At 36.3% G+C, this 19176-nt stretch overlaps 1 protein-coding gene across 1 annotated transcript in view; it reads right to left on the bottom strand.

Moving 5' to 3' along the window:
- Positions 1-19176, bottom strand: part of DNAH14 (dynein axonemal heavy chain 14) — a gene marked incomplete at its 3' end in the record, with an annotated part of 400436 nt that overhangs the window by 225266 nt on the left and 155994 nt on the right. The window contains exons 35-37 of the mRNA XM_079107288.1: positions 14167-14256; positions 8320-8454; positions 6313-6528 (exon numbers count right to left, since the gene is read on the bottom strand). Of these exons, the coding sequence (XP_078963414.1) occupies positions 6313-6528; positions 8320-8454; positions 14167-14256 (441 nt within the window). The remainder of the gene's footprint in view (positions 1-6312; positions 6529-8319; positions 8455-14166; positions 14257-19176) is intronic.

The following is a 19176-nucleotide window of genomic DNA, read 5'->3' on the forward strand; positions in this document are numbered from 1 at the left end:
GTATTGCGATACCCGCTGCTTCGCTCTTTCTACTGAGGATTGCTTTAGCTATTCTGGGTTTCTTATTCTTCCAGATGAATTTCATAATTGCTTGCCCTATTTCTGTAAGATACATCAATGGGATTTTAATTGAAATTGCATTGAATCTGTATAGCACTTTTGGTAGTATGGCCATTTTGACAATATTAATTCTGCCTATCCAAGAACATGGGAGATCTTTCCATCTTCTAAGGTTTTCTTTAATTTCTTTCTTTAGTGTTCTGTAGTTCTCATTGTAGAGGTCTTTCACCTCTTTTGTGAGATTGATTCCCAATTATTTTATTTTTTTCAATGCTATTGTGAATGGGGTAGTTTTCCTAATTTCTCTTTCTGAAGATTCATCACTTATGTATAAAAATGCATTGGATTTATGGGCATTGATCTTGTAACCTGCTACTTTACTGAATTCACTTATGAGTTCTAAGAGTTTTCTGGTGGAATTTCCAGGTTCCTCTAAATATATAATCATGTCATCAGTGAACAGGAATAGTTTGAGTTCTTCTTTTCCAATTTGTATCCCTTTAATTTCTTTGGCTTGTCTAATTGCTCTGGCTAGAGTCTCAAGAACAATGTTGAATAGAAGTGGTGAAAGAGGGCATCCCTGCCTTGTTCCAGTTTTTAGGGGGAATGCTTTCAGTTTTTCACCATTTAGAATGATACTGGCCATGGGCTTAGCGTAGATGCCCTTTACAATGTTAAGGAATGTTCCCACTACCCTGATTTTTTCTAGTGTTTTGAGCATGAAGGGATGCTGTATTTTATCGAATGCTTTTTCTGCATCTATTGAAATAATCATGTGATTCTTAACTTTTAGTCTGTTGATATGGTGAATGACATTTATTGATTTCCAGATGTTGAACCAACCTTGCATTCCTGGGATAAAACCCACTTGATCGTGGTGCACTATCTTTTTAATATATTTTTGTATGCGATTTGCTAAAATTTTGTTGAGATTTTCTGCATCAATGTTCATTAAGGATATTGCTCTGAAATTTTCTTTCTTCGATGTGTCTCTGTCTGGTTTAGGTATCAGGGTGATATTAGCTTCATAGAATGAGTTTGGGAGGGTTCCCTCCTCTTCTATTTCATGGAACACTTTGAGGAGTATTGGAATGAGCTCTTCTTTAAAGGTTTTGTAGAACTCGGCTGAGAACCCATCTGGTCCTGGACTTTTCTTTGTTGGTAGGCTTTTGATGACCTCTTCTATTTCAGTGCTTGAAATTGATTTATTTAAGTTGTGTATGTCCCCCTTGTTCAGTTTAGGTAATTCATATGTCTCTAGAAACTTGTTGATGTCTTTGAGTTTTTCTATTTTGTTGGAGTATAGATTTTCAAAATCGCTTCTAATTATGTTTTGTATTTCACTCGTGTCTGTTGTGATATTTCGTTGTTCATTCCAAATTTTAGTAATTTGAGTTTTCTCCCTCTTTCTCTTTGTTAGTGTGGCTAAGGGTTTATCAATTTTGTTTATTTTTTCAAAGAACCAACTCTTTATTTTGTTAATTTTTCTGATTGTTTTTGTTTCAATTTTGTTGATTTTAGCTCTGATTTTAACTATTTCCTGTCTTCTACTACTTTTGGTTTTGGTCTGCTCTTCTTTTTCTAGGGCTTTGAGCTGTAGCGTTAAGTCATTTATTTGTTGATTTATACTTCTTTTTTTGAATGCGCCCCATGAAATAAACCTTCCTCTAAGTACTGCTTTCATAGTGTCCCAGAGGTTTTGATATGATGTGTCTTTTTTCTCGTTTACATCTAAGAATTTTTTTATTTCCCTCCTGATGTCTTCTGTTTCCATTCATCATATAGTAGTGTATTATTTAATCTCCAAGTATTGGAGAATTTTCTGTTTTTTATTCTGTCATTTATTTCTAATTTCAATCCATTATGATCTGATAGAATACAAGGTAGTATCTCTATCTTCTTGTATTTGCTAACAGTAGCTTTGTGGCATAAAACATGGTCTATTTTAGAGAAGGATCCATGTGCTGCTGAGAAGAAGGTGTATTCATTCTTTGTTGGAAGGTATATTCTATAAATGTCCGTTAAGTCCAAATTGTTGATTGTGTTATTGAGATCTATGGTTTCTTTATTCAATTTTTGTTTGGACAATCTATCCAGTGGTGAAAGATGTGAGTTAAAATCGCCTAGTATTATTGTGTTGTGGTCTATTTGATTTCTGTAATTGAGGTTTTGTTTGATGTACATCGATGAGCCAATGTTCGGGGCACAGATGTTTATGATTGTTATGTCTTGCTGATTTATGCTTCCCTTAAACAGTATGTAATGTCCTTCTTTATCCCTTCTGACTAGTTTTGGCTTGAATTCCACATTATCTGAAATGAGAATGGATACCCCAGCTTTTTTGCTGTGTCCGTGTGCATGGTATGTTTTTTCCCATCCTTTCACCTTTAGTCTGTGGGTATCTCTTTCTATGAGATGAGTCTCCTGCAGGCAGCATATTGTTGGATTTTTCTTTTTAATCCAATCTTCCAGTCTATGTATTTTGATTGATGAGTTCAGGCCATTAACATTCACAGTTATTATTGTGATATCATTTGTATTCCCAGTCATTTGACTCATTTTTGTTTTTTTGACATTATTTGGTTTCTCCTTTATTTGGCTATTCCTTTAATCTAGTTCCTCCCATTGCTGATTTGCATCATTGTTTTTCATCTCTTCCTCATGGAATATTTTGCTGAGAATGTTCTGTATTGCTGGCTTTCTTTTTGTAAATTCCTTTAGCTGTTGTTTATCATGGAAGGATCTTATTTCATCGTCAAATCTGAAAGTAAGTTTTGCTGGGTATAAGATTCTTGGTTGACATCCATTTTCTTTCAGGGCTTGGTAAATGTTGTCCCAGGCCCTTTTAGCTTTTAGGGTCTGGATTGAAAAATCTGCTGATATTTTTATTGGTTTCCCCTGAATGTAATTTGATTCTCTTCTCTCACGGCCTTTAAAATTCTGTCTTTATTTTGTATGTTAGGTATTTTCATAATAATGTGCCTTTGTGTGGGTCTGTTGTAATTTTGTATATTTGGAGCCCTATAAGCCTCTCGTACTTGGTTTTCCATTTCATTCTTGAGATTTGGGAAATTTTCTGATATTATTTCATTGAATAGGTTGTTTATTCCTTTGATTTGTTTCTCTAAGACTTCCTCAATCTCAATAATTCTTAAATTTGGCCTTTTCACGATATCCCATAATTCTTGTAGATTCTGTTCATGATTTCTTACCATCTTTTCTGTTTGGTCAACTTTGTTTTCAAGAAATATTTTGTCTTCAATATCTGAGGTTCTGTCTTCCAGGTGTTCTATCCTATTGGTTATGCTTTCTATGCAGTTTTTAACTTGGTTTATTGTTTCCTTCATTTCAAGGAATTCTGTTTTGTTTTTTTTTCAGTACCTCTAACTCTGTATTGAAATGATCTCTTGCTTCCCATATTTGCTCTTTTAACTGCTGATTGGTGCGATCATTTAATGCCTGCATTTGCTCTTTCATCTCTTTCTTCAATGCCTGCATTTGCTCTTTCATCTCCTTGTTTGCTTCCCTGATTGTTTTAATTATGTACATTCTGAACTCCCTTTCTGACATTTCTTCTGCTGTGCTGTCATTGAGTTTTATTGATAGAGTATCTAGGTTTCTTTGGGACATTTTCTTCCCTTGTTTTCTCATATTGGTCAGAAGTCAGTGCGACTCTGTGATATTGTAGATTTCCTCTATTTGTTTATAGTGTCCCTATAGATTTCCAGTGTATCACCTCCCAATCTTCAGTAGCCTGAAGTCTTGGAGTAACTTTTTAATGCAGTACTTCCGAAGAAAGCTGTCCCTAGCCCGCTACTGGTTCCAGGGCTTGGAGCTGGCTCTGTGTGGAAAGCCTCTCACTGGGGTGCCTGCTCCGAGAAGCTGGCCATGTGGGAGGAGCCCACCGCTGGAGTGCCCAGGGCTGCCTGGAGAAGACTCTAGCTGCCCTGCCCTACTCTAATAAGCCACCGGAATCCGGGTCTGCCACCCAGGCCGAGCTTCACCGGGTTGGGGAGACTCACCCCGTGGTTCTATTTTAGTCCAAGTCTCTCAATGCCTCCCCTTCTTGAATCCTGGGTTCTCGAGCAACTGGAGATGCAGTCACCCTCTAGTCCGCCATCTTGGATCTCCGTAAAATGTTATTTTAAAAATTAAATTAGATTTAGAAAATGAGATCCTGTCATTTGTGGCAACATGGACAAGAGTGAAGGACATCATGTTAAGTGAAATAACCCAGGCACAGAAAGACAAACATTACATAATCTTAGAGGTGTAGAGAATAAAATAGTAGCCAACGGAGGTTAGGAAGAAGAGAGGGGAGGACAGGAGAGACGGAGTTTGGATAATGTGTACCAAAATATAGTTAGATAGGAGGAATAAGTACTCTTGTTCTTCAGCAAGTATAGGAACTATAAATCTACAGCAGTTTATCATACATTTTATAAAGAGCTAGAAAAGAGAAGTTTGAAGGTCCTCAACACAAAGAAATGACAAATGTTTAAGAAACAAATGCTAATGACTGTTTTGATCATTACACTTTGTATATATACATTTAATTATTACTTTGTATCCTATAGAAATATACAATAAAAATAAAATAAGAAAGGCAAAACAATGCAGAAATAAATCCTTGGACACAGTATTTTTTTTATATTAGTGGGAGTTAGATACATTATTCAATTATATCAGAAAAAATTTTCATCTGGGAAAATTAAGTTAATCACACAAAATAAACTACATTAAGGTAAAAAGTTTAAAAAGATTTATTCATGTGATTAAGTAACCATCAATATATAGGTTAAGTATTCCTTATCTGAAATTCTTGGGATCAGAAGTGTTTTGGATTTTGGAATGTTTGCATAAAGAGGATGAGCCCAAGTTTAAACAAGAAATTAATTTATATTTCACACATACCTTATACATATAACCTGAAGATAACTTCAGAAAATAGTTTTAAAATAAATTTGTGCATGAAACAAAGTTACATGGCATATGTCAGCACTGAAGTTTTAGGCTTTAAAGCATTTTGGATTTTGATTTTCAATACAGGGGTTCACAACCTGAACCTGAGTAATCTCAGACAAGAGAAATCCTATCTCTTTTAGGTATGACTGAAAATTACAAAATTACAAAATTACAAAAGAATATATTGATAAGTTTATTTTCATAGGTTGGAGAAAAAAATATATATAGCATATTTGATAGAAAAATGACTATTTTTAATGTACAAAGGATTCCCATACTAATATAAAAAAGATAGCAACAACCTAATACAATTATTTCCTTAGTATAAATTATTAGGAGTGACTTTCTAAATCAAAAGGAATATCAAGTTAAAAACTCAATATATATAGTCATTCCTTGGTATCCAGAGAAAGGACTGGTTCTAGGATCCTCCCACAGGTATCAAAATCTAAGGATGCTCAAGTCCCTTAATAAAATGATGTAGTGATTGCATTTAACCTACACTTTAAATCATTTCTAGATTACTTATACTATGCAATGCTATGCAAATAGTTGTTATGCAAATTAAATGCTATGCAAATAGTTGTTAATACTACATTGTTTAAGGCATAAGAACAAAAATAAAAGTCTGGACAAATTCAGTATAGACACAATTACTTTTTTCCACATATTTTTGATCCATGGTTTGTTGAATGCAGATATGAAACCTACAGATAGAATGGACTATATTTCCAAAATTATCCCAAGTTATACAGGAATTTATACTTCATAGTCTAGTAAATATGGAATATTGTTTTTCTATATTTATCTTTATTAATCTCCTTGGTTTAAAAAAATCACCTTTTGTTAATATATTTTAGCTAATGAAATTTATCAGTATCCCTCCTTATTACTAACAAGAATACAACTTTTCAAATTTTTGCCATTTATATTATTTGATAAATTTTTTATCAAATATTTAATTCTCATTTCTACTGAAGTACTTTTTTATCTCACTAATTTGTAAGGTACATTGTTAGGTGCTAGAATTACTATATTATTTATTAAAACTGAATTCTCTTTGTGTTTCTTTCAAAGCAAATATCTTTAACCTCACTCTGGTTTACTGACCACTTTAAAATGCAATGGCATTTTCTTTTTAAATAACATAATTTTTCTGTTTTTAAAGCTGTTTATAATCCTTTAAATCTACTTTTAATAGATATCTAGTGATGTTTTAATATCAATCATTGCAAAAGCACTTAATACACATTAGCAAATAAAATACTCATTTTATATAAAACTTACACCAGATAAATGAGAGCTTCTTAACTTTAGTCCAATATCCATGTCTTTCTTTGAGTGCCTTGTAGTATTTAAATACACATAATTTCGAAATGTTGCTGATAATAAGCCATCAGTCCATTCCAAAGTATTAGGATCCAGTCTTCCATATAGTTCATTAAGAGTGATACACTTTGGATTTAAGACACAAACATCTACTTTTCCCCTTTTTCCTGAAATCTGAGGTAAATCCTGTGTGATTTTAAAATACATTAGTTATAGTACAATTATTTAATTTTTGCAGTATTAACAAAGTGTTTTAGAAGGACTTTTCCATCAAAGAAAAAATCTCCATAAATGTGTTTTAGAAGGACTTTTCCATCAAAGAAAAAAATCTCCATAAATGTTTCTTTTTACAAGAAACAGTAAAAATTGACTAATTAGAATTATCCATAATATTAAACCATTATTTTAAAAAATTCTAAACATTACAAATAATTCCCTGTGGTGGGAATACTGTGTTCCTATTATGTATTTAAGTTGGGATGTGATATGTATGTAGCCAGGGTTGAATATAGAAATGAGAGAGCGAGCAGGATAGACTTGTAAACTTCAAGTTAGAATTGGCACTCAAGTACATCTTATTTGCAACATTATAATCTGGATATTGCCTTAAGAATTGGTCTGTTTCATCTACTGTATTTCACTGTATAATCTTCACCACCACATAATTACTACATCCTGTTTTCTTAGTCCCCAAACTGGCTTATAACTTTTGTTGCATGATTGTTGCATGGAATAATTCTGCTCATCACATTGCTTAAAAGGTGAATAGCAGCAGTGTATATACAAGTGGCCTATATATGTGCATTTGTTTTTTCCTGCACTGTGAGCCTTCAGCTTGGAATTCTTAATGTTGGTGTAAATGTCAGTGTATTTCTGAAAGTTGACTGTGTGGCTTGTGTAGAGCACTGCAGTATTAAAAGTAAAGGGACCTTATATAAGTGACACTAAGGATAGCGGGTAAGATAAGTGATAGCTGCTCAGAATCTTCAAACACAGAAGATTAAATTTGCTAAGTGCATACTTCTCAAAACCGCAGTAAATTTTCTCATGTAATATTTTTACTGAACCCATATTTAGTACTCCACAAATATTAGTCATTATTAGTGCTGAGATAATTCACCTCATTAATTACAATATTGCTTAAGAACTTATTGAAATCTGTTGATAAAGGGAATTTAGACAGAGGAAAGGATAAAAGATAAGAAAGTACTATGCAAATGGTTTTGAAGTAGTGTATCTCATACTAACAGAGAAAAAGATTCATACAACTCAGAAGGTGACTTTCTAAAACTTTTGGAATATATTTAAATGAAGTAACTCAAGTATATAATATTTACTGGAGTCTAGTTTTGTACTGCATAAAAATATATCATGACTAACTAGGGCTATTCTAGGAATTCAAGGATAATTTAAAGTTAGTAAATTCATCAACATAGCTTATCACATTAACCAGTTAAAATATTTTTAAAAGATACTGAAAATCAACTAATAAATTCTTACAATAAAAAACTTTCAAGGTAGATAATGAATATTTTTCAGAGGTCAAGAATAAACATCATATTAAATGTAGAAATATTAAATGCATTTCAAATAAAGTAAGGAATAAATATTAGAGTTACCATTATTTTGGCTAATCAATTTGGTAAGATAAGAAGAGATACATTAAATAAATATTGGAAAAGGGAAAAAAATTGTTATTTTGATTTGATGGTAATTCAATTGATACCTAAAAAAATGTAACTTACAATCCATTTAGAAAGGTGACTAAATACAAAATAAATATACAATTCAATAGTTTTATTTCAAACTAGTTTATGATTTAATTTTTTTAAAAATCCCACTCACTACAAATTCCTACCAATAAATTTAATAAGTAATGAAAATATTTATGAAAAAAGATAAAATGTTAACTTAAGTAGAAAATATGAACATATGGGGAAACATTTTATTTAGTGGAACATTTACCTTTGAAGGAGATTCACTTTGCTTAATTGATAACATGTCTACAACTGGTAGTAGTATTAATGCTCTTTCTAAAATTTTTCTGACTGTTGTCTTTCCTCCACCTGTTGGGCCCACTAACATCACACCAACACAAGACTGAAAAAAAAATTGACAGTTTTATTCATCAATAATTTTAAGCTTATTTAAAAATATTTCTGCCTATATCCACTGACTCTTCCTTCAAATTACTCTTCAATCCATTATAATCTGAATTCTGTTTTTACTGAATAGCTAATGCTAAAAGCATCAGGAGTATTCTGCTCTTGCATGTGTTGTCTCTTACTCTGCACTATTTGAAGACACAGCAAGAAGGTGGCCATCTACAAGCCAAGAAGAGGATCTCACCAGACACTGAACCTGCCAGTACCTTGATAATTGAGCTTCCTATCCCCCATAACTGTAAGAAATAAATGTTGTTTAAGCCACCCAGTATATGGATTTTTGTCAAAGCAACCTGAGAGCACTAAAACACTTGGTCCTTATTATCTCTTCTGTACTGTTGTAATAGCATCAAGAAAATTGTTATTTAAAAAATAATGTAAATATCACATAAATATATATTAAAATTCAAATATGGATAAAGCTAGAATATCTTTTCACTTACTTTACAATCTCTGTAGCCTCATGGAGTTCTTGTGACTCTCTGATCAGGCAGTCCTGGATGCTATATTTGGCAAGGTGAGAATGGCCCCAAAAGTCGTTCTTGTCAAATGGAAATGGAATATTCAAGAACACGGCTAGCCTTGTTCTAATGAGTCATTAAAATGTGGCAGCTATCTCCCTGGGGTAAGCTCTATCCCCTACTTAACTTCTTGGAATAACATTGTTGGTTCAATGGAGATCTTGATTCATGAAGATTACCTGGATAAAGTGCCTGGGTCTGGTTTACTAATGGTTCAACTAAACTGAACCCTTAGAGGGTCTCACTTGTCAGCATTAGAGCCAGAAGATTTGTTCACTTTGCTTGGTGGGCAGAACTCTGACTCTTGGATTTTACCAGTAACTTAGCTATTTGGTCTGCTACTTGGAAAAGAAGATTAAAAGTACCCCACCTTTGAGGCTGTGAAGTGCGGAAATAAATGCTGACTGCTGACCAACTATGAGTGACTCATTGGCCCACTGTAAGAATCAAGCTGCTAATTGAGCATGCCCTGCTCAGATGGCCATAACCTCTATATAAATACATCTGACCATTGCAAGTGAATACTTCAAAATTTTCATCACCATCATAGTAAACTGTGTGTTTCTAGGCAGAAGTTACTACTGCATGCCACACTTAATTACTCTTGCCAAAAGTCGAAGTACTTGTTTCACACTGAGGGAAGCCACAATAAATAGGGCATAAACTCAAGAAACTCTTGGCACATTGACTACATTATACAAATAAGGGCTATTGGTGGTGTCTCACTAATGTTGAAATTATTTCAGGTTATGAGATTGCTGTTCCTATCCAATCAGCAGACTCTGGTCATATCATTGTTTCTTGAAACTAATTTGCATTACATGTGTGGATTTCTGGATCATTTGCAGTCTGACAATGGTGTACCTTTTATCACAAAAGTCACTAAACAATGGGCAAATGATCAAGGAATTTGATGGAACTTTCGCACTTCCTAAAGTTCATAAGCATCCGGTATTATTAAGCATTGGAACAGTCTCATCAAAAATTAATTCTAGAACATTTCTGATTCTATGTCCCCCACCTTTTCTTTGCCTGCACACCTTATCAAGGAAGTACAATCATTGAACTTCCAGAAAAAGATTGTGTCCTTCATCTGCTTCCTGGGTAATGATCAATATAAAAGATATGGGGGATTATACAGACATAGTTTGAAAAGTTGGGATTTAGCCCTGACAATTCCTAGACATGATGCTCCTTTCTTCTCCCTAATGACATCCCCACAGCAGTCTGGTTGATACATATTCCATGTAACAGGATGACAAAAATGAGGCCTAAAAGGGTCAAATTTGATCCTGTTTCAACTATCTAGATTCTCTTAGATTGATGTGGTATTAGATCATAAGGATAATGACAACTTGACTGAGTACATTGCTAATGTAAATCTTATGAAAATATCCTTGTCCCTCTTGTGTATAACCTTTCAAGATGAGAGGTCTGGGTATAAGTAGGTGATGGTTGGAAAATTACTACAGTTAAAACTACTGAAATGGACACACCAGTGTTGTGGTAGTATAGGGAGAGAAAAAAATAGAAGAAATGCCTTGGATACTGGGAAAGAGACACCTTAGATTCTGGGGGAGCACAGGGCAAGAAGGGATATAGAATATCTTTTGTCTTTCATACCTGTCCTTCTAACCTTCTTCAAAAAAGGAAAATGCCCTGATGTGGCTATTCTTAGCTCAACTGACAGGACTTAATTATTATTCTGCTTAACCTTACTGAGAAGTCTATCAGAAATAGCAGGGATGGGTTCAGCTCTTGCATCTCCCATGCAGAACTCTATCAACATCTCCAGATGTTTTGAATGTCTTTCTCATCCCTGTTCCTATAGCTCAGTCATTCCATGGAATGATAAATGACTTGCTGATGGCATGGCAAACAGATCAGGATGGACTGTGTCCACACAGTCACTCCAAAAATAAGAACTAGATTTAATTATTAGAGTTGAACTGAGAACCTGTGTTGGAGGCACTGTCAACCTGTACCATTCCTCACCTTGAAGTGATGTAGGTGCCACTTAGGAAACCCAGAACTGTAAAAAAAAAAAAAAAAAAAAAAAAAAAGCCCCAACTTTCTTTCCGAGTGAACTATGTGCACTCTTAATGTTGCATTTCTTACATAAAAGATACTAACTTGATTTCCGTCCAAAAGCAAAAGCAAAGCAATTGCAACTTGAGGATAGTTATGGGTGGCAAATATCCAGGATTTAAGGGAATAGCACCTCGACCCTGTAAAGCATTCAGATCAGTCTCAATTCACTGGCCACTATTGTTATGAATGACAAAATTGCACTAGATACTTTCTCCTTATGGGCAAAGGCAAAAATCTGTGCAGTTAAGAATAAATATTGCTAAGTATGGATCAATGCTTCAGACATCAACAGGCTGTTGATACAGAAACTTAAGGAGAAATCCATCTGACTTACTAAGGTAGATTCTGATGGTTTATGGAATCTTTTCAATTGTTTGGGGCTGGGACCTTAGGTAGGAATGATTGAGATCAATACTTAAGGTTGATCTTACCCTGCTATTTGGTGTCCTATTGGCAGAAGGCTTAATTGAGTCTGGTATGAGCTAAAGTGAATGTACTTTTGGTCCTAGTGTCTGACAGTAAGATAAATCAAGTGGTCAACAGAGTAGTGTACTCACGGGAAAATCTGACCAGAAACCAAGTGGATGTATAAATGAGGGGCAGATGTTGTTGGGGGCAATGCTTTAAGTATCTCTGAAAGATTTCTAAATGTCTTCTGAGCAGAGGCATTGGCAGCTATATTCAGAACATACCTTTTCAAAGATTTTTGTGTAGCAAACAAATAGTATCTCTAATAAGGATATAGGATTGCATGTGTGTGTGTGTGTGTGTGTGTGTATGGTAGGAATTTAACCCATTGAGTTACATCACTACCTTAGGGTGAATTTATTTGCTATCCAGAATTTTAAAATAATGTCTCACTCAGGGACAAAGGTTGGGCTTTTTTTTTTTTTTTTTCATTAGTACCCTTCTAAGATTGGGTTGTTCCTAGGCCCAGGGTTCTTCTGTAACCCAACCTACCATGTGTGTAGGTATGATCTGGTTCTTGTGTTGCTCTGTGGGAAGTAAGTCTTGGGGAGCTGGTGTAGAAGATGTTATTGTGGCTGCTGCTATTTCATCTCTGACCAAGGAGTCTACTGTATTTTGTCAATATGAACCTGTGGCAAGCTAACTTGACAAGCTACATAAAGTCTTGACAAATATGTGTATGGAGGAAAAGATGTAATATCACGAGATGAAAACTCTCACCATAATTATTAAACTCAAAATCTGAACAGGATTTTTTGATAGGAGTGAATAGATTGGTTTTAAGAACTCTAAGAAAGAAAAAAGGCCAAAAGAAGCAAGAAAACTTCCAAAATAAAGGTGAGTGACTACCACCAGATATAAAAAGCTATAATATTTAAGCTACTAAAAAGCTATGATATCTAAGACTATGTGGCATAGGGATGAAGATAGAAAAATAGACCCAAGGAACAAAATATGGAAGAAAGCAATAAAGAAAACCCAATTAGACATGAAAACTTGATATACTACAGAAGCAGCAAATCAGTGAGGAAAACTCTTGGGAAAATCGATTATGCATTTTTGGAAAGATGAATCCTTACCTGACACCTTAAAGAAAAATAAATTTTGGACAATTTAAAAGTGGAAAATGCAAATAACTTAAAACTTTAAGAAAAAATTACAGAAAATATCTTTTCAAATATAGGGTTAAAAGGATTTCTAAAAATAGGATACAAAAAATGCAGACCATAAAGAAAAAGACTGGTGGACCTTACTGCATTTTAAAATGATTTCTTATAAGTAAGTCAACACCACAGACATTTCTTTTTTCTTTTTTTTGCCTAAGATTCTTCAGGTTTTATTTATTTATTTTTTAATTGTAAACAAATGGGATACATGTTGTTTCTCTGTTTGTACATGGCATAAAGGCATACCATTTGTGTAATCATAAATTTACATAGGGTAATGTTGTTTGATTCATTCTGTTATTTTTTCCCTTCCCCCCACCCCTCCCACCCCTCTTTTCCCTCTATACAGACCTTCCTTCCTCCATTCTTGTCCCCCTCCCTAACCCTAACCCTAACCTTAACCCTAAACCTAACACTAACCCCTCCCACCCCCCCATAATATGTCATCATCTGCTTATCAGAGAGATCATTTGTCCTTTGGTTTTTTGAGATTGGCTTATCTCACTTAGCATGATATTCTCAGAAAGCTTGGAATAGAACCACCATTTGACCCAGCTATCCCACTCCTTGGCCTATAACCAAAGGACTTAAAATCAGCATACTACAGAGATACAGCCACATCAATGTTCACAGCTGCTCAATTCACAATAGCCAGATTGTATATATATATATATATATATATATATATATATATATACACACACACACACACACACACACACACACACACACACATACATACAGTGGAATATTACTCAGCCATAAAGAATGATAAAATTATGGCATTTGCAGGCAAATGGATGAAACTGGAGAATATCATGCTAAGTGAGATAAAACAATCTCAAAAAACCACAGACATTTCTGAAAAGCCAAGATTTAAGAGAACATATTTGCAGTACCTATACCAATACAGAATTATGGCATAAAAATGTGTGATGAAAAACTATACATGTTTTCTAAGAAAAAGATAAACAACCAATTACAAAATGAGTACATTACATAATCTGAAAACTCTTATGGTTAAAAAAACATTGAAAAGGATGTACAATCTTACTAGTAATCAGGGATAGGCACATTCTACTGTTTTTGCAAATAGTTCATTCATGGATGATACAAAGCACGTATATTAATGGCATGCAGAATATTTCATGCCATATTTGTAGAGTTTTTATAAAAATTTGTTTAAGGGAATAAAGGTGAAAAGAATTATAGCTCTCTCTCTTTGTTGAGAGCTATAATCAGGGCCAAATAATAAAGCCTAAGGGAAAAGTTAATCAATGTCACCTCATTTTGAAAAATATTATAATAGCCCTCTTTTGTTATTACTGTTGTTATTTTCCTCCTTGACTGTATCTATTGAAACCCAGGCAAAATTTTGCTAACATGTCGTTCTCCACTTACCTGAAGTTGATGATAAAACTGAATGATCTTCTCTTTCTGAGGTGACCAATATTGTAGGCCTAATTGTTGTGTTACAATATGTATTACTTTCTAAAAGGAAATAAATACATTAATTTAAAAGGCATTGTAAATTGAACCAATGATCATTAGTTTATTTGTTTGTTTTTGGCAGTGCTGGGGATTGAACGCAAGGACTCTTGTACATACTAGGCAAGTGCTCAACCACTAAGTTATAATCTCAGCCCAAACCCTTATATTTTAATCCTGATATTTCTCTTATAGTAATTACAAGTTACCAATTACTATAAGACAATAGTTCTAAATGTTTTACTACACCAACATCTGACTCTCAGAATAATTAAATATATTATTATTCTTTCCAGAAAAAATATAATACACACAAAATTTCATGTTCACAGACCTCTGGAGGCAAATTTATAGACTCTGCCCCAGCTTAAGAAGCCAGATTTTGGGAGGTTTCAAGATGGCGGCCTAGAGGGTGGCTGCATTTCATGTTGCTCCAGGACTCAGGATTCAAAAGAGGAGATATTGAGACACTTGGGACCAACTCAAAGCAGCCGGGTGAGTCTCTCCCATTGGGGAGGCGTCCCGGATGGGACAGTGGTCCCGGAATGCAGGAAACTTTGTGAAGTAGAGCTGCCAGTGAGACGCCCCTCCCCCCGCTGGAGCAGTGAACTCGGACAACTAGGAGCGCCGAAAAGGAGGCCACTCGGCACAGCGCTGGGACTCGGAGCAACCACTGGGGATCCGGCGGCTGCCCAGGGGAGGAGTGGCGAGGAAAGCTGTGTGGACTCAGGACACCGGGGCCTGCCCTGAGGAGGAGGAGGAGGAGCGTGGCCACTTGGATTCGGAGAGACTGCACCAGAGCTACAGGCGGTTGCCAGAAGAGAAACTCCGCGGCGAGCTGTTTGGACTCAGAACGACGCTTCTGAACCCCGGGGCCTGCCCTGAGGACGAGGAGGAGGAAGAGGAACGCGGCCGCTTGGATTCGGGGTGACTACACCAGAGCTTCAGGCGGTTGCCAGAGGAGAGGCTGCGTGGCGGGCTGTTTGGACTCGGACCACTTCTGAACCCCGGGGCCTGCTCGGAGGAGGAGGAGAAGCGCGGCGGGTCCTTTGGACTCGCAGTGACTGCATTGGCGCTCCAGGCGGCTGCTCAGAGGAGAAGGCGAGTGGTGAGTTGTTTGGACTTAAAGGGACAGCGCCTGAACACAGGGGGGCTGCCTGGAGAGGAAGCGTGGTGGGTCGCTTGGTCTTGAGTGGCCGCACCAAGAGCTCCGGGCGGTTGCCCATAGGACCCGTGCAGCGGGTCACGTGGATTCAGAGCCACCCAGAGCGACCACTCCTGAACACTCGGGGGGTTATCTGGAGGAGGAGGAGGAACGGGGAGGGTCACTTCGACTCGGAGTGATTGATTGCCCAGGGCTACGGGTGGTTGGTGGGAGGTGGAGGCACGCAGTGAGTTTCTTGGACTCCTAGTGACCGCACCGGAATACTGGGCAGCTGTCTGGAGGAAGAGGCGTGTGGCGGGTCTCTGGGACTCAGAGAGATTGGACGGGGCCCCAGGTGGCTGCTCAGAGGAGGGGCCGCATAGCCAGGCAATTAGGGGCAGAGCAGGGTCCCAGGATCTAGGAGGCTTCTGGGTGGAAGAGCCGCACAGAGACAGGCTTAGGGCGGAGCAAAGGTTCCAGGCCTGAGGGCATATTCTCTGAGGAGGGGCAGCCTAAGGAGATTCATCTGCGAAGGGTGAGGCTCCCAGGCCCAGGAGGTAGAGCCGGGCCCCTGAGAACTTTGCAGAGGAAGGCAGCCCAGCCCAGGTGGTAGCTGTAATTGAGGGGAACCTCTAGGAGGGTACTGACCAGCGAGACCTCCCCACCGGGTGAGTCTTCCCTGCCGGGTGAGGTTTCCCCACAAGGATGGTAAAACTAGAGACTCAGGCCCAAACAGGCCTTGCCTCAGCCCGCAGCCTAGGTCCCCTTTGGATGACCATTGGTCAACAAGTGGAGGCACCTCTGCCCACTAGCAGGGATTATACCCCTCCTGAAGGCCACCACTCCTAGAGAGGCAGCTTCCTTGTGGAGCTCCGCATTATCAACTTCCTCCAAGACTTCAGCCTACTGAAGGCTAAGGGGGGATATATATAGAAATCTTCAGGGACATTGTAAGTCAATAGAGGAAATCTGCAATATCTCAGCGGTCAACTGATACCTGAACAATATGAGAAAACAAGGAAAGAAAATGCTGCAAACAAATCTAGATGTTACATCAATAAAACCCAATGACAGCATGGCAGAAGAAATGACAGAAAAGGAGTTCAGAATGTACATAATTAAAATGATCAGAGAAGCAAACGATGAGATGAAAGAGCAAATGCAAGCATTGAATGATCGCACCAATCGACAGTTAAAAGAGCAAATACAGGAAGCAAAAGATCATTTCAATAAAGAGTTAGAGATATTGAAAAAAAACCAAACAGAAATCCTTGACATGAAAGAAACAATAAACCAAATTAAGAACTCCATAGAAAGCATATCCAATAGGATAGAACACCTGGAAGACAGAACCTCAGACATTGAAGACAAAATATTTAACCTTGAAAACAAAGTTGAACAAACAGAGAAGATGGTAAGAAATCATGAACAGAATCTACAAGAACTATGGGATATCATGAAAAGGCCAAATTTAAGAATTATTGGGATTGAGGAAGGCCTAGAGAAACAAGCCAAAGGAATGAACAATTTATTCAATGAAATAATATCAGAAAATTTCTCAAATCTGAAGAATGAAATGGAAAATCAAGTTCAAGAGGCTTATAGGACTCCAAATACACAAAATTACAACAGACCCACACCAAGGCACATTATAATGAAAATACCTAACATACAAAATAAAGACAGAATTTTAAAAGCTGTGAGAGAAAAGAACCAAATTACATTCAGGGGGAAACCAATACGGATATCAGCAGACTTTTCAATCCAGACCCTAAAAGCTAGAAGGGCCTGGAACAACATTTTTCAAGCCCTGAAAGAAAATGGATGCCAACCAAGAATCTTATACCCAGCAAAACTTACCTTCAAATTTGACGATGAAATAAAATCCTTCCATGATAAACAAAAGCTAAAAGAATTTACAAAAAGAAAGCCAGCATTACAAAACATTCTCAGCAAAATATTCCATGAGGAAGAGATGAGAAACAAAGCAGCAAATCAGCAAAGGGAGGAATTATCCTAAAGGAATTGTCAAATAAAGGAGGAAACAAGTTGTGTCAAAGAAATAAATAAATAGAATTTAAAAAATGAACCAAATGACCGGGAAACCAAATCATATCTCTATAATAACCCTGAATGTTAATGGCCTGAATTCATCAATCAAAAGACATAGACTGGCAGACTGGATTAAAAAGAAAGATCCAACAATATGTTGCCTGCAAGACACTCACCTCATAGAAAAAGATACCCATAGACTAAAGGTGAAAGGATGGGGAAAAACATACCACGCGCATGGACTCAGCAAAAAAGCTGGAGTATCCATCCTCATTTCCGATAGTGTGGACTTCAAGCCAAAGTTAGTCAGAAGGGATAAAGAAGGTCATTTCATACTGCTTAAGGGAAGCATAAATCAGCAAGATATAACAATCATAAACATCTATGCCCCAAACAGTGGCTCATCCATGTATGTCAAACAAATCCTTCTCAATTTCAGAAACCAAATAGACCATAACACAATAATACTAGGTGATTTTAACACGCCTCTCTCACCACTGGACAGATCTTCCAGACAAAAATTGAACAAAGAAACCATAGATCTCAATAACACAATCAATAATTTAGACTTAACAGACATTTATAGAATATACCATCCAACCAAGAGCGAATACACTTTCTTCTCAGCAGCACATGGATCCTTCTCTAAAATAGACCATATATTATGCCACAAAGCTAATGTTAGCAAATACAAGAAGATAGAGACACTAGCATGTATTCTATCAGATCATAATGGATTGAAGTTAGAAATAAATGAAAGAGTAAAACACAGAAACTATTCCAACATCTGGAGATTAAACAATATGCTATTATATGATGAATGGATAACAGAAGATATTAGGAAGGAAATTAAAAAATTCTTAGAGGTAAATGAGAACAAAGAAACATCATATCAAAATCTCTGGGACACTATGAAAGCAGTACTTAGAGGGAAATTTATTTCATGGAGCGCATTTAATAAAAGAAGTAAAACTCAACAAATAAACGACCTAACGCTACAGCTCAAAGCCCTAGAAAAAGAAGAACAGACCAACACCAAAAGTAGTAGAAGACAGGAAATAGTTAAACTCAGAGCCGAAATCAATGAAATTGAAACAAAAGAAACAATACAAAAAATTGACAAAATAAATAGTTGGTTCTTTGAAAAAATAAACAAAATTGATAAACCTTTAGCCACACTAACAAAGAGAAGACGAGAGAAAACCCAAATCACTAAAATTCGGAATGAACAAGGAAATATCACAACAGACAGGATTGAAATACAAAACATAATTAGAAGCTATTTTGAAAATCTATGCTCCAACAAAATAGAAAATTTCGAAGACATCAACAGGTTTCTAGAGACATATGAATTGCCTAAACTGAACGAGGAGGACATAAACAATTTAAATAGACCAATTTCAAGTACTGAAATAGAAGAAGTCATCAAAAGCCTTCCAACAAAGAAAAGTCCGGGACCAGATGGGTTCTCAGCCGAGTTCTACAAAACCTTTAAGGAAGAGCTCATTCCAATACTTCTCAAAGTATTTCATAAAATAGAAGAGGAGGGAACCCTCCCAAACTCATTCTATGAAGCCAATATCACCCTGATACCTAAACCAGACAGAGACTCATCAAGGAAAGAAAATTTCAGACCAATATCCTTAATGAACATCGACGCAAAAATTCTCAACAAAATTTTAGCAAATCGCATACAAAAACATATTAAAAAGATAGTGCACCATGAT

The sequence above is a fragment of the Sciurus vulgaris genome (assembly GCF_902686455.1).
Source record: "Sciurus vulgaris genome assembly, chromosome: 12".
NCBI classification, from domain to species: domain Eukaryota; kingdom Metazoa; phylum Chordata; class Mammalia; order Rodentia; family Sciuridae; genus Sciurus; species Sciurus vulgaris.